The 26395-nt window shown below is 41.8% G+C and overlaps 1 protein-coding gene across 1 annotated transcript in view; it reads right to left on the reverse strand.

Moving 5' to 3' along the window:
* The window catches only part of INPP5F (inositol polyphosphate-5-phosphatase F), a 117511-nt gene that overhangs the window by 63217 nt on the left and 27899 nt on the right, over positions 1-26395 (reverse strand). Inside the window, exon 2 of the mRNA XM_048857655.2 lies at positions 9399-9479. Coding sequence (XP_048713612.2) covers positions 9399-9479 — 81 coding nt within the window. The remainder of the gene's footprint in view (positions 1-9398; positions 9480-26395) is intronic.

Raw genomic sequence — 26395 nt, forward strand, 5'->3', positions numbered from 1 at the left:
ACCAATAAGGGGACAAGGTACTTTCAAATCCTTGGTGGGGTGGGGGTTTGTTTGTGCTCTTTGTTTACAGGGTTGTTCTCTCTTGGGACAGAGAGGCCAGACAGAAATCCATCTTCTCCAACCCATCCTAATCCAAGTCTCCAATATTGCAACCAGTATAGGTAAGCCAGGCAAGGCGGATTAGTTTCTCTTTTGTTTAATGTGAATTTTCCCTGTGTTAAGAGGGAGGTTTATTCCTGTTTTCTGTAACTTTAAGGTTTTGCCCAGAGGGGGATCCTCGGTGTTTTGAATCTGAATACCCTGTAAAGTATTTTCCATCCTAATTTTACAGGGATGATTTTTACCTCTCTCTCTCTTTTTTTTTTTTTTTTTTTTTAAATAAAATCCTTCTTTTAAGAACCTGACTGATTTTTCCATTGTTCCAAGATCTAGGGGTTTGGGTCTTTGATGATTTTGTAACAAATTGGTTACGATATTATTCTCAAGCCTCCTCAGGAAAGAGGGTGTGTAGGGCTTGGGGGGATATTTTGGAGGAAGATGTCTCCAAGTGGTCTCTTTCCCTGTTCTTTGTTTAAAACGCTTGGTGGTGGCAGCATACTGTTCAAGGACCAGGCAAAGTTTGTACCTTGAGGAAGTTTTTAACCTAAGCTAGTAAGAATAAGCTTAGGGGGTCTTTCATGCAGGTCCCCACATCTGTACCCTAGAGTTCAGAGTGGGGAAGGAACCCTGACACCCCCACCAGCTAGCTCCAACTGGCTGCTCTTCCTGCAAGCAGGGGACTTCCACTAAACCCCAACATCATTAAGAGATCAGAACTCTTAGGAAGAGGAGAAGGCAGGAAGGTGAACATGCTGGCAACAGCATTTACTGGTAAATCTCTCAGAATTGGATTCTGCATATTCCACTTGTGGATTCCGGCTAGTATAACAACTTCCAGGGAAGTGGATTGAGGAGTCCCAATTAAACAAAGATTACAGAACTGCCCTCCCAAACCCAACAACAGATTTAGATGCCATATGCAGAGCAGGGCTGCATAAAAGGCATAAAAAAGTAGCAACCCTCAGGTTTCTCTGACAGAAATGTTACAGAGCAGGTCATCAATGCCGTCTTCATCTTAAAACTTTCAGATTATCCTAGCTGTAGTTTACCCTAATCCGTTTTGAGAGGCTTCCAATGGCAGCACCAATCTGCTAACACTGATTGCCAAAGCTTACAAAAAACTTAGGTTATTTTATAAATGACTTAGTTCTGCTCAAACACATGCTTAAAGCGCAAGGTCTAGGGTATGAAGCTTCGTTTCCCCATCACAAGAATGAGGTTTTGGAAAGAAGCCAAAAGATTAATAGCCTATTTTGAGTAGAAAAAAAAGACATTCAAGGGGGGGAAAAAAAATTAGATGAGGATACAGAACAACTTTGTTCCTGATGGAATAAAAAGCACTCTTCCAAAGATTCAAAAGGTGTATCCACTAACCTTCTCAGCACTGGGTTAAAAATACCACACTGGAACAGGTTCTTTGACTAGAGAGATTATTCTGTCTTTTAAGGACACTCATGATCGTGAAATTGCTGAAGATTTTATAGTTGTCAACTGGAAGGTGGAATGAGACTGCAGAAATGTATACTTTCATAGGCAATATGGAAAGGGTGAGAGTCTTCAGGTATCATAAATAGCCCAGAACGGATGAAAGGACAGAGTGCACAGCTCCAACGGTTATAGTTATCTTCTGCCCATAGGGAAAAGGCATCTTCATCTCCAGACGCATTATTTTATTGTCATTTCCTGGATTGCAGAAAGATGCTCTGCACTCTTGCAGAACAAGTAAAGTCAGAAGTAGTCATGTCCCATAATCAAAATAAGAAGGCAAAATTACTCTGGATTTAGACCAGGGATTGGCAAACTTTGGCATGCGGCGTGTCAGGGAAATCCACTGGCAGGCCGGGATGGTTTGTTTACCTGCAGCGTCTGCAGGTTCAGCCAATCGCAGCTCCCACTGGCCACGGTTCGCCGTTCCAGGCCAATGGGGACTGTGAGAAGCGGCTTGGGGCGAGGGATGTGCTGGCCGCCACTTCCTGCAGCCCCCATTGGCCTGGAACAGCGAACCGCAGCCAATGGGAGCTGCGATCGGCCAAACCTGGGGATGCTGCAGGTAAACAAACTGTCCCGGCCGGCCAGTGGATTTCCCTGATGGGCCACATGCCAAAGGTTGCCAATCCCGGATTTAGACTATTCCTAAGTTAAAAGGTCTACAGACACGGATAGATAATATGCAAGTTCCTGTAAGGTATTCAGGGGGAGATCTCAACCATTATTACCTGGTACAAGCTGGCACCATCAGAATAATCCAACCTCTGTCTTCGCTTAATGATCACTAGTAAAAGATGACTGATTGAAAAGCTTATAGTAGGTCTCTGCTCCAGTCCAACAGGAGCATATCTGATGGAGACCGTCCATACCTGTTCATAGTTTGTGGCAGAGCTCTAAGAAAAGAACGTTCTGAATGGAAGGTCCATCACAGACTGCTTCAGAAATTTCTCCTGCTGGTTTTATGGCTTCTGACTTGAGTTACCAGCAAAGACGCACATTGTTTGACAAGGTTAGGGGCCACAGATTGCATCCAACAAAGCCAGACATCAGTCCTACAGGGATTTCACTTCAACAGAGCAACTGAGAGCGAGAGCATCGTTCTGCTTGTTTAGAGAGAACTCTGATGACGTTGCCCCTCACCAATTTCATAAAACAGCACTTAAGTAACAGCAAAATGACTTTAGAGCACATGTAATAGCCTGCAGCTTCAAAATGTATGTATAATGAAGGGCTCGATTGCTGTCTGTATAGACCAGCACAGAAACTAACACCAGAATGTCCCATCTAGCTCAATCTGCATAAGAATCAGCCTATGAAAGGGTTGCAGAACTAAAAGGGATCCCCTTTGGAAAACTACTACTACTTAGGGATGTTTAAGCTATTAGTGATGTTACTATTAAATACAACAAACAAGTGTATGCTGCTATTTTAAATGCATGTCAAATCCTAGAAATGAAGACTGGGTGTCACAGAAAGACAGTCATTTTTTCTTAACAATGAAAGCCTTAATCAAAGTTCTCCTAACTTTTTTTTTAAACATATATATTACATGTACAACATTGCTAATTAGTTAAATATTAAACCAAAGATAATGAAACAGAGCTTGAAATACCTATTAGTTACAGCAGGTACTAAAGGACAGATTTTGAGAAGAATGTTTATTCTCACCATTACAGAATTTAGTGGAAGTGTCCCAACTGAAAAAACAAAACGAACAGGCATTTCTGGAACAGTTCCATCATTTATAGCTTTGACTTGTGATTGGGGCTAAAAATTTACAGCTACTGAGTTGCACACCCACACTAGCACCAACAGATCAAAATGATGACATTTCAAATCCTTTATAAAGCACTACTAAACTCTTCTATGACAAGTAACACTCAAATTTCAGTTACATATGGGTATCAACCGATAAGCTAGGTTTCAGAGTAGCAGCCGCGTTAGTCTGTATTCGCAAAAAGAAAAGGAGTACTTGTGGCACCTTAGAGACTAAAATTTATTTGCGCATAAGCTTTCGTGAGTTACAGCTCACTTCATCGGATGCAACAGCTGTAGCTCACGAAAGCTTATGCTCAAATAAATTTGTTAGTCTCTAAGGTGCCACAAGTACTCCTTTTCTTTTAACCCATAAGCTAATTATCCATGAGCCTAAGAATACAATTCCACAAGTTAGCTAGTATAAGATAGATACAAGCTAGTACAAGTTACATCTTTTGTTTCAAATTTACAATCAAAGCAATGTTTTATTTAAAACCCACCATGGGTTTTATTAACACGCTAAGGAATTCTTTAAACTGATCATTGCAGTAATTCTTAAGCAATGGCTAATCCTCTTAAAATGGCTCACTAACTTCTCAACCCATTAACAACTTTGTTTAACGTTACCTTCACCTTTTTTTTCATAGGATAGTTACAACTTCCATCTTCATATTCTATGTCACTTTTGGAAAGATTAAAAAACTCTTGCATTTGTTGCCATTCTACTTCCACATTTTTCTTTTGAGGTAATTAGTGTTTTCTTCTAACTTTGTTATTAGTCACATACCAAATCTGGTCATCTGTATTTCTCGACAAAAGAGCAATATGTTCTTTTTGATAGAGAAAGCTCAACAAAAATATTGTGCTTTGGGATAAGTGTATTCTCACCTCAAAATGTATACATATAATTGGTGAACCTCACAAACTCATTTCCTCTTTGTATAAATAAGGAATTAAATGTAGGGTTTCAGCTGTCCAGCAGCAATGCAACATGCTGTTATGCCATTTTGGGCTATTCAGGATCCACCCTTGGACATAACGTTTGAAGCCGAGGCAGCAAACTCAACCCCTCGATGATGGAGCATTAATGCTGTCTAGCAGCCTCTCTGGCCTATGTTTACTAGTTCCAGAGAGAGCGCCATTGCTAAGCCTTAGCAACAATGTAAGACCCTTAAGGGGGGCCAGAAACTCCATGTCAGAGATCTTTGAGTTGTGTAAGAGGTTCAACTGTCAAAGACATCCCCCTCCCATATTGTCAGCCAATATTTTAGGATATATCTAACTTGCTTGTGTAAGTGGGGGAACAGTCCCGCTATTGTGGATAACTTTCCTGGCTTCTGCACTACCCCGGTGAAGTGGGCTAGCGAAAGGATCTGAGACCTCACTCCCACTTCCTATACCCAGTGGCCTCCCTGCCCTTGAAGACTCCCCTTCCACTCTCCTGTCTGGCAGAGTCCTCGTAACCCCAACAAGGCTGGGTCCAGGATTCCTGGGGGGCTCGACCCCCAACCCTGCTGTGGTCACCTAGGACAGGGGCTAGGGTGTCCCCACTCCAGGGTACTCTCTCTGCACTGGGCACTTCTCTGACCCACTGACCATTACATACAAGTTAAAGCAAATGCAAGTTATTTAATCAACAATTAATTTTAAAAAGAATAAGAAAAAATGGGAAAGGTTAAAGGAAACACATCAACCCACTCTGTGGCAGGGAACATCACAAACAGTGTCTCTGAAATGTCAGGGCAGTTCACATTCTGTTCCTTGTAAGTCCCAGGCCGCCTTCTCAGGCCCTGGCTTTGCTGCAGGGATGCTGTGGGTTGGACACTTGATCTGGTGGTGACCACACGCTCTCAGGCTCTAAGTGGTAGGACCCTTCTTCCCAGTGTCGCCCCCACCCTATCGGGGTTATGATCCAAGCCTGGCCTGCAGAGCCTCTTGGCTGAGGCGTCTCCCTGTGCTGGGCCTGCTGCCCAGGATCCCCCTTGGTCTCCCCAGCTGCTCACCGCACCCAGCTCCAAACTGCTCCAGCCCCAGCTCCACCACTCTGTCTCTGCACTACTGCTGCTGTTCTGCCTCCAGCTCCCTGGCCGGCTTCTTTGGCCCCTCTGGCTCTGGTTGCTGGAGCTCTGCTCCCAGGACAGGTCTGCTCTGCAGGCTGCTTCTGTGACTCTGCTCCCAGCACTCACCTGCTTCGTGGGCTGCTTTTCTGGCCCCTCTGGCTCTGGTTGCGGCAGCTCTGCTCCCAGGGCAAGTCTACCCTCTCTGGGCTGTGCCTCTGGCTTTGGGGCTGAAGCTCTGCTCCCAGGACAGGGTCTGCTCTCTCTGGGAGGCTTTTCTGGTCCCTCTGGATCTGGCACAGCTCTGCTCCGCAGCTTAGCTTGGGCCCCTGCTTTCTCCTTAGCTCAGCCCCCTCTGTCTGACCTAGGCAAATCCAGTTCACACGGAGGACGGGACCTCCCCGGCCTCCTGACTCCCTGATTAGCCTGCTCGCCCTGTCATTCAGGCTGACCTGGAGCACTGGCCTCTCCCCATTGTTCCTGGGGGCTGTCAGTCTCAGGGTCCTGATTCCCCATCGACCCTTCCCCCTTTTTAGTATTGGAAGCTAGCAACTAAAACACCCCCACTGAATGTTAGTAAGGGGGCAACAGTCCCCTTACACTTGGATACATATAAATGCAAACATTAAGCACAAATAAAAATAAGCCAGCCTGAAGTGATAGCATGAAAATAGCATTTTGACCCTTAATAAACCAAATGTCAATTCAAAATAATTCAAACAAATAGGCAATAACTATTTTGATCCCCACATCAATTTTTCCCTAGTTTAAAAGAAGATTAACTAAATCAATTTTAAGGAAAATAAAAGTCTAGAATATTTATCTGAAATAGGGATTAGAGATTTCTTCACCCACTCTCCATAGCTGTACATCCATCATCCCAACGCAGGCAGCAGCATTTCCTGCGCTCTTGCCCTGTAACAGCACTGGCATCTCTAATACTGCAGCGTATCCGTTTCTTATTTTGACAGATAGCAAGAGTCTGATCCATTTTACCACTTAATCTATCCTAGTGTTCTGTAACTTATTTGAAACTTTACCTACATAGACCATGTTGCCAAAAAATCACTCTTAAATGCTGCGTTAAGCACTCATGAAAATCTAAAAATAGCATTGAGAACAAGAAATAATGTAAACAGAAGCTATGCAAGCTTTCCCCACACAGTTTTAACAATGCACTTTTATCCAGACCACTATCAGGATAGAGACTCTCCTAAACAGAGAATAGAGTGAAGTCAGAACACACGTTCATTGTGATGTTTTTGCATTTTAAGTTATAATCTGCATTTCATTGTCCAGTCTGTCAAGAATTTGCAAGCTGTAGTTGTAAATTGGAGTTGGTGAGGTACTAAAGAAAAGGAGTACTTGTGGCACCTTAGAGACTAACCAATTTATTTGAGCATGAGCTTTTGTGAGCTACAGCTCACTTCATCGGATGCATACCGTGGAAACTGCAGGAGACATTATATACACACAGACACCATGAAACAATACCTCCTCCCGCCCCACTGTCCTGCTGGTAATAGTTTATCTAAAGTGATCATCAAGTTGGGCCATTTCCAGCACAAATCCAGGTTTTCTCACCCTCCGCCCCCCCCCCCCCCCACACACACATACACACAAACTCACTCTCCTGCTGGTAATAGCCCATCCAAAGTGACAACTCTCTTCACAATGTGTATGATAATCAAGGTGGGCCATTTCCTGCACAAATCCAGGTTTTCTCACCCCCCACCCCCACACACACACAAACTCACTCTCCTGCTGGTAATAGCTCATCAAAAGTGATCATCAAGGTGAGGTACTAGTTTTCATTCATGGTTCAGGGTATTTGTAGGAAAGTCATGTTCTGTGTTTCCACCAAAAGAAGGAAATGACATAGGAAACTTTAACCAGAATTTGCAATTATCCACGATTTCTTTCTTTGCTAAGAAAAAGAGCGCTCAACTTAGTTAAGTAAACTATCCTACTGGGAAAGGAATTTGTGAGTCTTGTGGCAACTGGTCATCAGTGGAGACAGATGAAAATAATTCACAGCCATTTCAGCGCTTAATAATATTTTGACAGGAGTATGACACACTGGTTCACTGGGGAAAAGTTTTGATGGAGAACTAGATGACAAGGATTATTACTACAAGGCTATCAGGAAAAAACAAAATTATCAGGAACCTAATTAATGCTGATCTGAATTTTGTATTACTGTACCACATAGCTGCCAGTCTGTGTCCATGGGAGACATTCCACTAATGAGAGCCAGCTTGCCTAAATTCTCCTACATTGGCTTGCAAAAGCAAGCATTTGAAGGAGGAACATGAGAAGAAATGCGTTTTGGAACTCACTCAGGAAAAACATACTGAAGAGGGAATTCCTCCCCGATTCCGCCCCACCTAATTTTTATCCCATCAGCCTCATTCATGAGCCAACAGTAACTCCTTACCTACCACAACTGTCTCAGGGCTTGGCTACACAAACCTTCCATATGGCTCAGATTTTAAGATGTCTGAGCAGCTTCCTCATCTTACATATTTCCTAACTGTTACGTAAAGTTTTCTGATGCTATTCATTTCACCCAATCACACTAGAATAGCATTTATCCAGATATGCCTGGAGTACCATAGGTGCTAGTGGACCGATGTATTTTTATGATCAAACTCTTACACACATTTTTGACAGAATAAAGTGATTCCATTCATCATTCTGGGAGAAACACTTCTCCAATTGATGGCAGATGAGGTACTACAATCTGAAGCTTCCCCTCTCCACTCCCATCCCACAAAAAATGCATATTGTAGTCCAGGTCAACTCAGCTACACCAGGGGTCTCAAACGACCACTAGGGCCGCATGAGTACATTGGTCCGAGGGCTGCAACACTGACCACCCCCCTTCCGCTGCCCTGGCCCCGTCCCCACTCCACCCCTTCCATGAGGCCCCGCCCCTGCCCCGCCTCTTCCCACCCCTTCCCTGAAATCCCCACCCCAACTCTGCTCCCACCCTGCCCCCAGGGTGTGCAGGAGCAGTGCAGGGTGCAGCAGGGGACCCAGAGCAGGGGGTTGGGGTGCAGGGGGTGTGCAGTGTGTGCCGGGGGTCTCAGGGCAGGCAGTCAGGGTGCGTCAGGGGGCTCAGGGCAGGTGGCCGGCATGCAGGAGGGGTTCGGGGGGGGGGGGGGAGGGAGAGCGTGTCCGGCCCGGCGTGCACTGGGGGCAGGACAGGCTCCCTGCCTGCCTCCCCTGCCCCTGCGCCACTCCGGAAAGTGGCCGGGACCTGCAGTGGGGGGCCCCACACAGAGGTCTGTGTGTTGCCTTAGCCACTCCTCCAGGTATCTCCCCCGAAGCTCCCATTGGCCAGCCAATGGGAGCTTTGGGGGAGGTACTTGGAGAAGTGGCCAGGGCAACATACAGACCCCTGTTCCCCCCCCTCCCCCAGGTCGTGGCCGCTTCTCAGAGCGGCGCAGGGGCAGGGAGGGAGCCTGCCCTGCCCCCGGTGCACGCCGGACCGGAGCCGCTCTAGGTAAATACTGGGGGAGGAAGAGAGACCGCGGGGAGCTGGCGGGCCACAGAAAATAACCCTGCGGGCCATGTGTTTGAGACCCCTGAGCTACACCAAGAACCTAGGTCTCCAGGTCTGACAACCATTTTTAGCTTTCTCATAGCAACTCTAGTTGACATAGTGCTGAATATGGCTACCCAAACCAGACAGCAGTACAGCCAGTGAACTTAGAAACCTAGACAAGAATCTGTTTCCTATATATAATTTATATATAGGACTATAATTTGCCTCCATCAAAATTTACAGAAAACTCTACCAGGACTATTCTTCCCATCCGGAAAGAAACTAGACCAGGAAAAGAGGACAAAACACCACGGTTCAGATCCTCTTTTCTACCCACTAGTGATATGGAGGATTGATCATTTCAGATTGGTGCACGGAACACTGCAAAGCTTCTTTTTTATTATGCAATCACATTACAATACAAAACATATTTAAACAAATCATACCTGTATGAAGCTGAACTTTCCCAATCACTCCCTCTACCAGGCCCAGACAGACAGGATTCCAAGCCAGAAGAAGATCAGTGGCTGCAAGAAAAATTGAGGCTTATAAGAAAATCTGAAATGCAACAATAGAAGCACTTACATTAAAAAACAAAACACTTTACTCTTCAGGAATTTCTAATGCACAGCGTAAAGAGCTGTTTTCATCATCAATCCTAAAGTATTCTAAAGACATAAATTACTAACCCTTGACACCTTAATCAGCACTACTAATTACTGTTCTGGATGAAACTCAGTTTTGTGACTTCTATCCAAGCCTCACGGATTCCCAGTAAATCTCAAGTTAATGAGACAAGCTTAGTGTAAAAACTAGTCCTGTTCACTTTCGCATATTTATCATTGAAACATGCCTCATCCAAGTGTCCAAAATAGGAGAATGCCATGGCAATTACTGGCGCTCTTTAGTCTCAATCATGTAATAGCAAAAATTATCACCCTCCCTCGCAACACACATCCCAGCCATGCTTTGATATAGACTATGAAATAAAATCCAACTCATCCAATAGGGACATGGTGCATAACGAATATAATGAGATTACCATTTGGGGGGTAGGCATATCACCCTGAACTGCATGATTAGTGCTAGAATGATGTAAAGCCAGCTCCTTCCAAAAGGTGCCATTGTCACAAGCCAGCATAGTACAGTAATAAGTATGAAGGTAAGTTTGTACCTCAAGTGAGATGCTCAAGATGCATGCTTACGAACACTTTCTTGAAGTTTAGAGAACATCCTTTGAAACCATTTCTACCTCACTGAGGTGAAATTATTTGATTAAGGAAAACCACTTATTCCCAGAGTTTTACAGACAAGGAAAAACTCCACAAATCCTCTTCATGGTAGAATAAAGCAATGTGTGTTAGATGTTTTATTCAAGTCTCCACTTACAGCTTCAAATGTATCTGATAATAACAACGGATCACAATAATACTTTATGTACTAAATAATCCCAGGGAACATGACACACAGAAAAGAGAATCATTCATCCAGAACACTGTGAGGAAATAAGATTTGGCACTTCTGTTTTCTATAGTAAGCTTTTTATTCCAATTCTGTTCCCTCCCCACTTCAGATGACTTCAGTTTAATCATCAAGACAACACAGTTTTTTGCGTTGCCAGTTAAAAACAACAGTGATCACTAGCTTCAATTTTCTTTTAAACCTTTTGCAAACTAAGACCAGAGCTTGTAACAAAGACTACTTTGAAACTTATTTTTGTATTATTTTTCCATTATTAAATACAACTTAAAAGCTGCCTTCAAAAAAGAGAGCACGCCACTTTGATATAACGTAAGAACTAAAAGGCAAAAGATTCCTCACTCCACTGCCATCAAGAATTCGAGCTATTTGTCAGTTTGCTTATAACAAAAGCAAGATATCTAGATTCACTGAGAGATTCTCATATACTTCCTTTAGCAGCTACCACAAAGACATGTCAATCAATTCTACCATATCTTTTAAATATCCTCCTCTCTACGAGAGAATTTCTCCCAAATTAGAAAAACAGCCTTTAAAAGAACGAAAAGAACATACTATAATAATGATACATAATACATCTTAATAATGCAAAAAGTTTTAAAAAGAAACTAAACAGTGTTTACAAATCATTAAGTTTAGTGTTTGCAGGTGACAACTTAATGTCAAACTGATACTTAAATGATTCTTTTCCCACTCAGCTTAGCTCAAATTTTAAATTATCAGCAATTGCATTAAAAATGCCAATGGATTTTGTTTTCCAATACCATAAATTTAACAAAACAGTGGGTATGCTGTACTGGAAACAGTGAACCAAACTCATCAGGGGAGTTGTGAAGTAATAGTAATTTGCACAGGGAATCTGAAAGTCTGACAGGCCAGGCTAGGCAATATTCCACAGTTCAAAATCAGGTCCAACCTGGCTTTAGCTATTCCCATTACATTAGGTAACCCAGTAAAATTTTGTGTGTGTGTGAGAGAGTGTGTGAGAGAGAGCGCACGAGCATAGAAAAATATACAGCATCAAGCAATATCCTATACTTTAGGGAAGTTAGAGCTCATTGTTCAAAACTTCCAAGAGGTGATGTGAAGGCACAAGCAGAGTCAAACAACCTACTGCTAGCATACGCATTCTATATGAAGGGTCTTTAAAAAACCACCACACCACACTGAGCATATATTGGTAAATCATCTTGAAGAATTTTGACACACCAATAGCTCAAAAACTAAAATATTTTTCAAAAAGCTAAAAATTAAAATTCCCATATTAGGATCATTTACAGGTGATACAAAATCAAAGTTTAAAGTAATCGAAGAAGGAATGTTTCACATTAAACTAAGCAGCATGGTCTAATGGATAGTGCATTGGATTGAGACTCAGGAAACCTGGGTTCTACTCACAACTCAACTTTGGACAAGTTATTGTCTTCCTTTGACTCAATTTTCTCATCTGTAAAATGGGAATAAGGACACTGACGTCCTTTGTGAAGTGCTTTGAGATCCATAAATAAAAGTGCTATAAGAACAAAGTATTGTTTATTGTATTTTAACATTAGATGTGACAAATGAAGTGCGGGGGGGGGAGGGGGTAAGCTCCCTTTGATGGACACGCAGCCAGCCAGTGAGCTGGAAAATCCCTCTTGGTAGCTGTTCTCTGCTTGCTTTACTTGTAAAGGGTTAAAAGTCCCCCAGATAAAGGAAAGGAAGTGGGCACCTGACCAAAAGAGCCAATGGAAAGGCAGAACTTTAAAATTGAGAAAGAAACTTTCCCTTTGTCTGTTCTCCAGAGGAGGAGACACGGAGCAGCAATGCTATAAGCAGGAATGCTGTGTAAAGTTTGAACCAGATATGAAAACCATCAGATCATATCTAGAACTACTTTTAACAACCCAAATAAGTAAAATGAAGTGATGAAGTGAGCTGTAGCTCACGAAAGCTCATGCTCAAATAAATTGGTTAGTCTCTAAGGTGCCACAAGTACTCCTTTTCTTTTTGCGAATACAGACTAACACGGCTGTTCCTCTGAAACCTGTCATTATGCAAGGCACTGCATTTAGCCGTATGGAGTGGAAATCTATCAACTGCATGAAGAAACTTGTACAGATACAGACAGACATCATCTTCCATCTGATGAAGTGAGCTGTAGCTCACGAAAGCTCATGCTCAAATAAATTGGTTAGTCTCTAAGGTGCCACAAGTACTCCTTTTCTTTTTGCGAATACAGACTAACACAGCTGTTCCTGAAACCAAATAAGTAAGTAAATTAGGAATGTTTAGGAAGACGCGATTAGGTTTATTTTTTAAGGCTTGTGGACTTCTCTGTGCTAACCCCAGATGCTTTTGTTTGCTGTAACCGTTAAGCTGAACCCCCAAGAAAGCTATTTTGGGTGTTTGATTTTTGGAATTGTTCTTTTAAAATATCGCAAAAGCCTAAGTTCCAGATGTATTTTCTTCCTTTTTTGTTTTTAATAAAATTTACCTTTTTTAAGAACAGGATTGGATTTTTGGTGTCCTAAGAGGTTTGTGCATATGCTGTTTGATTAGCTGGTGGCAACAGCTAATTTCCTTTGTTTTCTTTCTCAGCACTTCCCCGGGGGAGGGGTGAAAGGGCTTGAGGGTACCCCACAGGGAGGAATTCTCAAGTGCTCCTTCCTGGGTCCACGGCTGTTTTTTTGCATTTGGGTGATGGTAGCGTTTATAAAGCCAAGGTCAGAGAAAAGCTGTAACCTTGAGAGTCTAATACAAACCTGGAGTGGCAAGTATTAATTTTTAGAATCCTTGCAAGCCCCCACCTTCTGCACACGGGGTGACAGAGTGGGGATTCAGCCTTGACATTAGATATGCCATTTTCTGTGACATACAGTAAGTCTTGTTACAGGTGCCTCTGTAGCTCTTATTATTACTACTACTACAAGACCACAGTTTACCTGTGTTATAACGCTTCTCTCTGGATTCCTACAGTCCATCACCATTCCAAATTATGAAACATACAAGATTTCTTTCCACCTGTCAGTAGGAACTGGGGGGAAGTCTAGGGTAAAGAAGAAGTGTCTTTTTCTATCGTTCTCTGAAGGTGCTAAAATTCATGGTCATGTGGTTATCTTCCACGAATGAATTCCAGATTCATAGTCCAGTAGCAGAGAAAGCTCTGTTTCTTGTACACAAAGGTTTCACTCTTGGTGACTGACAGTGCCACAGTTCCAGAGGAACAGCTGTCAAGGGAAGGTCACAATGCAAGGTAAGGTGGTCTCTCAAGTAACTTGAGCCATTCCACTGGGAATTTTAATCTTGACTAAGCAGAAGGTCTTACTTGACGGCTATCCCTAGTCCTTAATACACAAGCGTTTCACTAACTAGGGACAGATTGTTGAACTGGGACCTTTAAGACAATGACCCAAGCCTGACCTCATTTCACCTCTAGCGTATAATAGTACTAGACCAAAGTTACTTAAAAAACTCTGCACTGTAACAAATTCATGGTTATGTTGTGGGTTCTTGTTTGTTTGCTTTTTGCGGGGGAAGCAGGTGTTTGTTTTTGAGGTTTTTTGTTTGTTGTAAGCAGAAGCTTATGCACACAAATTGTACTTTTAGAATTTTTTCCGTTTTTGTTTTCAAATCCAAAGAAAGAGAAAACTAAGTGCAAAGACATGAAAAGTTGGCTCCCATTTTGACAAGAAGCTCCTGGATCCTATTTCCGTATAAGATCAGCTATCATAGTGGTGGAAAACAGGACTTGTAAATATGAGCTTTTAAAAGAGATATTTGAAAGTTAATTTCTTTGCAACAGAATCAGAAATGCAGCTGGTAACCAGTGAGAACTGTTCCACTTTGTTTTCACTTTCAGCTACTTTCTGAGCAGCTATAGTATCAGTTTGCAGACCTGGTCTCTAATACTTTAAACTAGAAAGAGATACTGTAGTAACAAGATTTTTTAAATCTTCCCTCCTTTCTACTCACCTTACCCATCGAAAGCAATTCAGAGATCAAGCTGGTTTGTGCATTTCAACCAGATACCCACCAACAATTTCCAGGAGCCAGAGTTCTCCTTTATAAATGTTCGTGTTGTAGTGGAACCTCACTAACTCATTACGAGGTAGGAAACAAATTGTGAGTTACTGAATTTTGGAAGCAAACATTAATGAAGGGTTGGTCACTCACTGTAGTGAACAGGTAGTCCAAGAATTATCTTAAAGGCCTGTGCTGCCTCTCTGCACCACAAAGTTTTGGCGGATTTGTATTAACAAGTACAATCTTTGTAAATATATATTACCTGTTTAAAGCCTCTGAAGAAGATTTACTTTTGAATGAAAATGAGCCAAACTCAAAATTTAAAGCTGAAATGTGGGTAGTGTTATTTCCCCTACACAGTTGGCAGAAGTCTTAAAAGTAATCCAAAAGAGATGATTAACTCCAGGGTTTTGAAGAAGGCAGTCAAAGTAATCTAAGATGATAAAGCCATCAGAAGAACTAATTAAAAATTCCTGAAGCTGGCCTGATGTAATCAATTTATAGATTACTCTTTTATTTGGTGTGGGAGAGGGGGAGGGTTGTGATTACAGACTCAGTTTTGTTATTGTTTTCACATTAGTCATGGATTCCATAATTTTCATATTTTATTTACAGATATGGATATAGATCTTGACATTTTGCATTTTGCACGCTTAGTGGCTGTGACAAAAACTGATTTAAATGAGAACCTTGGGAACTGCCAAGATAAAACCTTGCCTGACAGGCTAATAGAACAAAACTTTGTTTAGCTAGTGATTTGTTGTGGGTCACCAATCTACAGTTTCTCTGCTTTGGGAAGGGGTGGAGGAAGGCAAAGTTAACATAGCGAGTTTAAAAGGATCGGTGCAAAGCAGATGCTTTTGTTTTTGTAAAAAGAAAAGGAGTACTTGTGGCACCTTAGACTAACCAATTTATTTGAGCATAAGCTTTCGTGAGCTACAGCTCACTTCATCGGATGCATTCAGTGGTGTCATAAATATAAAGGGAAGGGTAATCACCTTTAAATCCCTCCTGGCCAGAGGAAAAATCCTTTCACCTGTAAAGGGTTAAGAAGCTAGGATAACCTCGCTGGCACCTGACCAAAATGACCAATGAGGAGACTTTCAAAAGCTGGGAGGAGGGAGAAAAACAAAGGGTCTGTGTCTGTCTGTATGATGCTTTTGCCAGGGACAGAACAGGAATGGAGTCTTAGAACTTAGTAAGTAATCTAGCTAGATATGCGTTAGATTCCGATTTCTTTAAATGGCTGAGAAATTAAGTTGTGCTGAATAGAATGAATATTCCTGTCTGTGTGTCTTTTTGTAACTTAAGGTTTTGCCTAGAGGGATTCTCTGTGTTTTGAATGTAATTACCCTGTAAGGTATTTACCATCCTAATTTTACAGAGGTGATTCTTTTTACTGTTTCTTCTATTAAAATGTTTCTTTTTAAGAACTGAATGCTTTTTTTCATTGTTCTAAGATCCAAGGGTTTGGGTCTGTGGTCACCTATGCAAATTGGTGAGGATTTTTACCAAGCCTTCCCCACGAAGTGGGGTTCAAGGGTTGGGAGGATTTTGGGGGGGAAAGACGTTTCCAAACAACGTTTTCCCAATAAACCCAGATAAATGTTTGGTGGTGGCAGTGGAAGTCCAAGGGCAAAGGGTAAAATAGTTTGTACCTTGGGGAAGTTTTAACCTAAGCTGGTAAAAGTAAGCTTAGGAGGTTTTCATGCAGGTCCTCACATCTGTACCCTAGAGTTCAGAGTGGGGAAGGAACCTTGACAAGTGGAAAATACAGTGAGGAGATTTATATACACACAGAACATGAAAAAATGGGTGTTATCATACACACTGTAAGGAGAGTGATCACTTAAGATGAACTATTACCAGCAGGAGAGCAGGGGGCGGGGAAAGAAAACCTTTTGTAGTGATAATCAAGGTGGGCCATTTCCAGCAGTTAACAGGAACGTCTGAGGAACATTGGGGGAGGAGGGAGAGGGGAAATACATAGGGGAAATAGTTTTACTTTGTGTAATGACTCATCCACTCCCAGTCTCTATTCAAGCCTAAGTTAATTGTATCCAGTTTGCAAATTAATTCCAATTCAGCAGTTTCTCATTGGAGTCTGTTTTTGAAGTCTTTTTGTTGTAATATTGCGACTTTTAGGTCAGAGATTGACCCTCCCCCCCGCTGGTAATAGCTCATCTTAAGTGATCACTCTCCTTACAGTGTATATGATAACACCCATTTTTTTATGTTCTGTGTGTATATAAATCTCCTCACTGTATTTTCCACTGAATGCATCCGATGGAGTGAGCTGTAGCTCATGAAAGCTTATGCTCAGATAAATTGGTTAGTCTCTAATGTACCACTAGTACTCCTTTTTTTTTTTGCAAATACAGACTAACACGGCTGCTACTCTGAAGCCTTTGTTTTTGTAGCGGCTGAAGCAGAAAAGCAGCACCGAAGACAAGCAAGGAGCAGCTCTCTTTTACTCACATTCTGCAACTGCAGCGAAGCCAACTAGGAGGCACCAAGATAAGTGTCTTCTATATTATGCAATGGCTTGAAAAATTTCACTGTGAGCTAAGGGATATTTTTATTGAAATCCTACAATGATGACTTTATCATACACTCCCTCTCCCCATGATTTTCCATATAATTTACCATGAGAAACACTACTAACCTTAATTACAATTCTCACTCCAAGAACATTATATGCATGCACTCTACAAAATATTTTGCTGTATTGGGTGAACGTACTTTGTAAGTACTTGCAAGACACCAAGAACCAGTCTACATATTTCCTTCTTCTAGCAAAGAGTTCTCTAACAAAATCAGAAGTGCAGAGTTATTGCTCATTCCAGAGAGACTATCCACCCTCATTCCCTGAGATTTATAATAGATCAACTGATGAAATACTAATTAGTTTGTAAAAAGAAAAGGAGTACTTGTGGCACCTTAGAGACTAACAAATTTATTTGAGCATAAGCTTTCGTGACCTACAGCTCACTTCATCTGATGAGACTTTTTAAAAACAGCCTGCCAGTACCACATCAGTACTGAACATAATGCCTAATAAGTATAATGCACAAAACTGTTAAGCAGCATTGTATGAAATAAGTCTGCAAAATTTGTTAATATAAATCCTAGGACTTGTATACAAGAGACAACAGCTGGAAACTGAAGACAGACAAATTTAAAATTAGAAATGAGGCCCACATTTTTAACAGTCACGGTGATTAACCATTGGACCAAACTCCCAAGGAAAATGGTGTGGATTCTCCATCAGACTGTTAACTTGAACAAAAGCTGAAACAGCCCTAACTACAGAGCTGCTACCAGGGCCTCAGTAATTAGTAATGTGAGTTAAAGCAATTCTCTCACAGTTTGATTAGTATTTGCAGAGTATGATATTCTCTCCATCCACACCTACTAATCTTCCCTACTCTTTCCACCCAAAGAGCTGTTAGTCTACAGCTAATGCTGCTCAAATTGAATTTCCTACCAATGCATTCATAAAGAGTGTAGGAAAATCATCACATCAGCCATAACTCACATGCCTTGTCACCCCATACCCAAACAGACTCCACTCTTCTGCTCCAAAAACAGACCTTTTTTCAATTCCAACATGCCAAACTTGGCGCAGTTTCACACAATCATACTAGAACACAACTGTCTCCTACTGTTCAATGCCAACTCTTCAAGGCAAGAACAGTGTCTTTGTACAGTTCTTAAAAGAGTAGGATCCCCAGTCCTAATAAGGTTTTCGCATTTTCATGAAAAAGTGGAGACGTTTAATGCCTATTTTGTTTCAGTCTTCACTAAACAGGTTAATAGTAACCAGTTACTCAACACAAGTAATATTAAAGGAGGAAGGAATGCAAGCCAAAAAGAGAGAAAGAATGGGTTAAATTAACCTCCCCTTCTTCGAATGATGGTCCTATTGTATTCCACTGAGGGTGCTTAACAAGCAGTACCTAGCTAGGATGAGCGTACAAGGGTGCAGTGGAGGACCACTGTGCAGAACGAGGCATCTGTTGCAAAAAAACACACTACATAAGTGAGAAGGAAAAAGTGTGTACCGAACTCCACATACCCCCTTACATATGTCTGCAAGGGGCACATCGTGGAGCCCGGCAGTAGCTGAGGTCCCTGAAACGAGTTCTCCAGCAACCAAAAATGTCCACAACTACCCTGCTATGCAACTTGCATTCATGGCCGGTTGCAAAGTTCCTGCTGAGAGCATCAGCAAGCACGTTCTGGGTTCCTGGCAGGTAGGCTGCCGACAAAAGGATATGCTGTGCAATGCACCATTTCCAGAGGCATACCGCTTCAGCACACTGAAAGAGTTCCCTGGCCAGGATTCAACTGCGGCCCCATGGTGACCTCAATGAGGTGCTTCTTAAAATGGAAGACTCTTCCTTCCAGTGTACAAGCAGGGAAGGAGAGGCAGATGCTGAATCTGGACATTGTACGGGCTTTCCTCAAAAACACTACAGACAGCAGTGCTGCTCATCGCTGAGGGAAAACAAGTGATGGCAGGAAGCGCAGATTTTGAATCCCGGCCTCTTCAGCATAATCCAGTACCCAGACTCGGGTACTGGGGAGAAGGTAGTGGATTGTTTGGCGGGAAAATGCTGAAGCTGCCTCCCCAGACTTTAAACCTACAATATTTCTAAAAACAAGAAAACTACTATAAAAACAGCAAGAATCCTGATTATAAACAAAAATAAAAATAGGTTTCAGAGTAACAGCCGTGTTAGTCTGTATTCGCAAAAAGAAAAGGAGTACTTGTGGCACCTTAGAGACTAACCAATTTATTTGAGCATAAGCTTTCGTGAGCTACAGCTCACTTCATCGGATGCATACTGTGGAAACGGCAGAAGACATTATATACACAGAGACCATGAAACAATACCTCCTCCCACCCCACTGTCCTGCTGGTAATAGCTTATCTAAAGTGATCACTCTCCTTACAATGTGTATGATAATCAAGGTGGTGGGCCATTTCCAGCACAAATCCAGGTTTTCTCACCCTCCGCCCCCCGACACACAAACTCACTCTCCTGCTGGTAATAGCCCATCCAAAGTGACCACTTGTACAGATACAGACAGACATCTTCCTTTCCAAATGCAAACAGATGGACATCGCACCAAAAGGACTGAAGGTAAAAAATCCATTACAATCTACATACCACACAGACTATGCTGACAGCTTGTGCCACACGCTCTCAAAGAAACTGCGGAATCACCTGATCAACATCCTCTACAGCAAACAGGGAAAGATTAAGAATGAGCTCTCAGAACTGGATACTCTCATAAAAAAACAACCTTCCACACAAACTTCCTCGTGGCTGGAATTTACTAAAACTAGACAAGCCATTTACAAAGCACACTTTGCTTCTCTACAAAAGAAAAAGGACACTAAACTTTCTAAACTACTACATGCTACAAGGGGCCACAGCAATGGTTCCCTCAACCCACCCAGCAATATTGTTAACCTATTCAACTATACTCTCAGCCCAGCAGAAGAAGCAGTCCTATCTCGGGGCCTCTCCTTCTGCCCTTCCACCCCCACAAACATGATACAGTTCTGTGGTGACCTAGAATCCTATTTTCGACGTCTCCGACTGAAGGAATATTTCCAAAATACCTCTGAACAACATACTAATCCACAGAGACCTCCCTACCAACATTACAAAAAGAAGGATTCTAGGTGGACTCCTCCTGAAGGTCGAAACAGCAGACTGGACTTCTACATAGAATGCTTCTGCCAATGTGCACGGGCTGAAATTGTGGAAAAGCAGCATCACTTGCCCCATAACCTCAGCCGTGCAGAACACAATGCCATCCACAGCCTCAGAAACAACTCTGACATCATAATCAAAAAGGCTGACAAAGGAGGTGCTGTTGTCATCATGAATAGGTCGGAATATGAAAAAGAGGCTGCCACTTTCTACAAGCCATTACCCTATGATCCCACTGAGAGTTACCAAAAGCAACTACAGCATTTGCTCAAGAAACTTCCTGAAAAAGCACAAGATCAAATCCACACAGACACACCCCTGAAACCCCGACATGGGATATTCTATCTACTACCTAAGATCCATAAACCTGGAAATCCTGAGCGCCCCATCATCTCAGGCATTGACACCCTGACAGCAGGATTGTCTGGCTATGTAGACTCCCTCCTCAGGCCCTACGCTACCAGCACTCCCAGCTACCTTCGAGACACCACTGACTTCCTGAGGAAACTACAATCCATCGGTGATCTTCCTGATAACACCATCCTGGCCACTATGGATGTAGAAGCCCTCTACACCAACATTCCACACAAAGATGGACTACAAGCCGTCAAGAACACTATCCCCGATAATGTCACGGCTAACCTGGTGGCTGAACTTTGTGACTTTGTCCTCACCCATAACTTTTACATTTGGGGACAATGTATACCTTCAGATCAGCGGCACTGCTATGGGTACCCGCATGGCCCCACAGCATGCCAACATTTTTATGGCTGATTTAGAACAACGCTTCCTCAGCTCTCATCCCCTAACGCCCCTACTCTACTTGCGCTATATTGATGACATCATCATCTGGACCCATGGAAAAGAAGCCCTTGAGGAATTCCACATGATTTCAACAATTTCCATCCCACCATCAACCTCAGCCTGGTCCAGTTCACACAAGAGATCCACTTCCTGGACACTACAGTGCTAATAAACAATGGTCACATAAACACCACCCTATACCGGAAACCTACTGACCGCTATTCCTACCTACATGCCTCCAGCTTTCACCCTGACCACACCACACGATCCATCGTCTACAGCCAAGCTCTGCGATACAACCGCATTTGCTCCAACCCCTCAGACAGAGGCAAACACCAACAAGATCTCTATCAAGCATTCTTACAACTGCAATACCCACCTGCGGAAGTGAAGAAACAGACTGATAGAGCCAGAAGAGTTCCCAGAAGTCACCTACTACAGGACAGGCCTAACAAAGATAATAACAGAATGCCACTAGCCGTCACCTTCAGCCCCCAACTAAAACCCCTCCAACGCATTATTAAGGATCTACAACCTATCCTGAAGGATGACCCAACACTCTCACAAATCTTGGGAGACAGGGCAGTCCTTGCCTACAGACAGCCCCCCAACCTGAAGCAAATACTCACCAACAACCACATACCACACAACAGAACCACTAACCCAGGAACCTATCCTTGCAACAAAGCCCATTGCCAACTGTGCCCACATATCTATTCAGGGGACACCATCATAGGGCCTAATCACATCAGCCACACTATCAGAGGCTCGTTCACCTGCACATCCACCAATGTGATATATGCCATCATGTGCCAGCAATGCCCCTCTGCCATGTACATTGGTCAAACTGGACAGTCTCTACGTAAAAGAATAAATGGACACAAATCAGATGTCAAGAATTATAACATTCATAAACTAGTCAGAGAACACTTCAATCTCTCTGGTCACACAATCACAGACATGAAGGTCGCTATCTTAAAACAAAAAAACTTCAAATCCAGACTCCAGCGAGAAACTGCTGAATTGGAATTCATTTGCAAATTGGATACTATTAATTTAGGCTTAATTAGAGACTGGGAGTGGCTAAGTCATTATGCAAGCTAGCCTATTTCCCCTTGTTTTTTCCTACCCCCCCCCCCCCAGACATTCTGGTTAAACTTGGATTTATGCTGGAAATGGCCCACCTTGATTATCATACACATTGTAGGGAGAGTGGTCACTTTGGATGAACTATTACCAGCAGGAGAGAGAGAGAGTGTGTGTGTGTGTGTTTTGGGGGGGGTGGGGGGTGAGAAAACCTGGATTTGTGCTGGAAATGGCCCACCTTGATTTTCATACACATTGTAAGGAGAGTGATCACTTTAGATAAGCTATTACCAGCAGGAGAGTGGGGTGGGAGGAGCTATTGTTTCATGGTCTCTGTGTATATAATGTCTTCTGCAGTTTCTACAGTATGCATCCGATGAAGTGAGCTGTAGCTCACGAAAGCTTATGCTCAAATAAATTGGTTAGTCTCTAAAAATAAAAATAGTTTTTCTGGAAAGTTTGGAAAATGTGTCACCAAAGAACAAAAGGATAGCAGAAGCCCCGACTTGGACTATGCAGCGATGAGAGGGAACTGAAGATATGGTTGGTCTGCCCCACTATCGCCTTGGGCAAAACCCTGAGGTAGAGCAAGGATGCATAAGCAGACTGACGGACTTTACTACTTTGAAACACTTCGGACACATGGTGCATAACCCTCAGTGGAATACAATAGGGACCATCGCTCAAAGAAGAACTAGCTGAAACCATCTTGAAACTGTTAGTTTCTTTGAGAACTCGTGGGGGACAGGTGAGGTTCTAGAAGATTGGAGAAGGGCAAACATAGTACTTATCTTTAAAGAAAGGAACAAAGAGGATCTGGGAATTATAGACCAGTCAACCTAACTTTGATACCTGGAAAGATACTGAAACAAATTATTAAACAATGAATTTTTAAGTACCTAGAGGATAATAGAATTATAAGGAATAGTCACTATGGATTTGTCAAGAACAGATCATGCCAAACCAATGTAATTTCTTTCTCTGACTGTCACTGGCCTACTGAATGGTGGGAAGCAGTAGATGTGATCTCTCTTATTTTAGTAAGGCTTTTGACACAGTCCCACTTGACAGTCTCATATGCAAACTAGGGAAATGAGGTCTAGATAAAATTACTATAAGGTGGGTGAACAACTGATTGAAGGATCATACTCAGAGTAGTTTTCAATGGTTTGCTGTCAAACTGGAAGGAGTTATCTACTGGGATCCTGCAGGGGTCAGTCCTGGGTACAGTATTATTCAATATTTTCATTGATGACTTGAATAATTGAGAAGAGAGTACACTTACAAAATCTGCGGATAACAGCAAGTTGGGAGGGATTGCAAGCACTTTGGAACACAGGATCAGAATTAAAAATGACCTTGACTAATGGAAGAAATGGTCTGAATTCAACAAGATGAAATTCAATAAAGACAAGTGCAAAGTACTTCACTTAGAAAAGAAAAGATCAAATTCACAACTGCAAACGGGGGGAAACTGGCTAGGCAGTAGTGCTGCTGAAAAGGATTGGGGAAAGGGTGTTTATAGTGGGTCACAAATTGAATATGAATCAACAATGTGATGCAGCAGCTAAAAAGGTTAATATTCTAGGGTATTTTAACAGGAATGCTGTATGTAAGACACAGGAGGTAATTGTCCCACTCTATTTAGCGTGGGCAAAGCCTGAGCTGAAGTATGGTGTCCAGTTCTTGGTCCATACTTTAGGAAACATGGGGATAAATTGAAGAAAGTCCAGAGGAGAACAAAAATGATAAAAGGTTCAGGAAACCTGACTTATGAGGAAAGGTTAAAAAACTAGGCATGTTTAGTCTTGAGAGAAAATGCCTGAGGGTGGGGGACCAGAAAAGAGTCTTCAAAGATGTTAAGGGCTGTTATAAAGAGGACTGCGATCTATTGTTCTCCACGTCTACTGAAGGTAAGACAAGAAGAAATGAGCTCAATCTGTAGCAAGGGAGATATAGGTTAGATATGAGGGGGAAAGATTTAACTATAAGGATAGTTAAGCTCTGAAAAGGCTTCCAAGGGAGACTGTGAAATCCCCATCACTGGAGATTTTTAAAGCCAGATCAGACCATCTCTGATAGGTGTATGTCCAAGTTTACTTGGTCCTGCCACAGTACAATGGGCAGGACTAGGTGACTTCTTGAAGTTAGTCCTACATTTCTATGATTCTATGGAGTCTATAATAAAAATACAACTCTGTAAAGAAGAAATTACCAATAACTTATAGCAAATATTAATGAGAAATAAATAGAGTTTAACTCAACTGAGGTCATATTTACTGTTAACATTCCAGTTATTAAAGAAATTGCAATTACTGTAAATAATCATTTGTTCTCCAAAAACTTAATCAATAAGCTGTTTGTTAAAAAATTTGTTTGCTTAGATAAAACAACAAGATCGAATTGACTAGTAAGGTCATTGGAACCTGCTATTTCCCTTGAAAACCCACAAAAGGAACAGTCTATTTTTCAGTTTCAGTCTGTTTCAGCTCCTTCTTTAAAGATGTTATGCATGACTGGAGAACTATAGCTGAATGAGGATGAATTAGAAGTATTGCCCTTTTTATTTCCTATGAAAGAGTAAAATGAGTGCCTGCAGCAAATGTAATATGCCACTTTTAAACTGGATCTTAAGTGCAGGTTTTCTAACCTATATACATGTTGCTCTTTTGCCCCTGCTTGCTTCAACCTGGAGACCATTAAAAATTATTTAAATTATAAACCTAATCTAACACTTTAGTTATCACCAGCAGCAATACATACAGCTGAGGTTGTGAACTATTAACCTCTTTCATGGGTTCTTTACTTTCTACAGGATTCATTTTGCAAGCTCTCTCTGCCCAAAGTAGAGTTTTTGTTTTAAAGTTGGAAATGGAGTATAAATAAATTCAAGTTGTGCCGATGTTGAAAACATTTTGGGGGTACTGTAATAAAAATAGCAATCACTTTTAAAGACAGACTAACACGGCTGCTACTCTGAAACCTCTTAAAAAGGGGAGGCTCAAAAGTATCAGAGCTTTGAAAAATAATACATACATCAGCCCAAAACTAGAGTTCTAGGAAAAAACAGTATAGTATGTGATCATGTAAATAAAGACCACCTTAAAGCAGATGTACGAGAATGCTTCACAAATATAACTGACATTTTGTTTTTGAATATTGTTCGACCCCAGCAAAGTATCCAAAAGTATATGAATACCTATAATTCCCATCATGCAGGAGTGATATTTTGCAGTCGCTTGTATCAAACTACAACAGAAAAATTGCTTATGTTTAAAATCAAAAACGTTCAAATGTAGAGACTAGGTAGGATTCTTTCCAGTTATTTTTAAATTTACTTTTCATTCTTTATGCTATTTAGTTTTGCATTTCTTATCTTGGTAACAAAAGTAGGTCAGTCAGTCACTTGTCTCTAGTTAATTTCACTTTGCAGTAGTCATGCAATCACACAATAATGCAATGCTTGGGTTCCAGGCACTATAGGCAAAATACTGGCTTTAAAAGCTTTCCATCATGTGCTTTTTTTTTTTTTTTTTTTTTATTAAAGGGGACAAATGTTTTTAGTCCTAGGTTTTGTTTAAAAAAAAATTACTTTTCATAGAGCTTAAAACTGGCAAGCATTCTTATGTCATTCTTATGAAGGTATTTTTTAAAACATCCTTGACCTGGTTAGCTACACTTTTGACCTTCTCCTTCTTGACCTTCTATTTTAAAAGGCATTTCCTCCAAAAAGACTACAAACCTAGCCGCCCCTCCTCATCCTGAGTGAGGTGGGTTAGCTAATGAAAACCACAATTGCAGAAACTCAAATAGTGTAGTAAAAAAAAAAAAATTGTGGAAGTAATATGCATATTTAACCTCACTACTGGTCTGCATTCTTTGTTGCCTCCCATTTTCCCTCATCTGTACACTATTTAGACTAAACTATTTCCAGTTGGACCCTTTCTTAATTCTGTAATGTACCTAGCAAACTATTAGCACAATGCAAATACATCAGATTAAGAAAAAGCTATTTCCAAAAGCACTGAAGTCAGTGGGAGTTTACCTTGACAAAGGAGTGCTGACAAGGGCCCCTAAAGAAGGGACGTTGACTTCTGCTTGTTTCATTGCTAACTACAGCCCTTTTTAATTTCTGGGTGGGGGTGGGGGAAGAGGGGGGAAGAGACAAGCCAACTACCATGGTAAAATAGAAATACAACCATTTCCATTTTCTTGGGTGTGTCTGAGCAAGCTCTCTATAGAAGCACAGAATACAAGCAGGTACATGTCCTCACAGTCTATATCTTGGCAAGTGACAGTATTAACTAAATGCAATTCTTTTATAACCAAACTATTATGGT

Source organism: Caretta caretta, chromosome 7 (assembly GCF_965140235.1).
Source record: "Caretta caretta isolate rCarCar2 chromosome 7, rCarCar1.hap1, whole genome shotgun sequence".
NCBI lineage: Eukaryota > Metazoa > Chordata > Testudines > Cheloniidae > Caretta > Caretta caretta.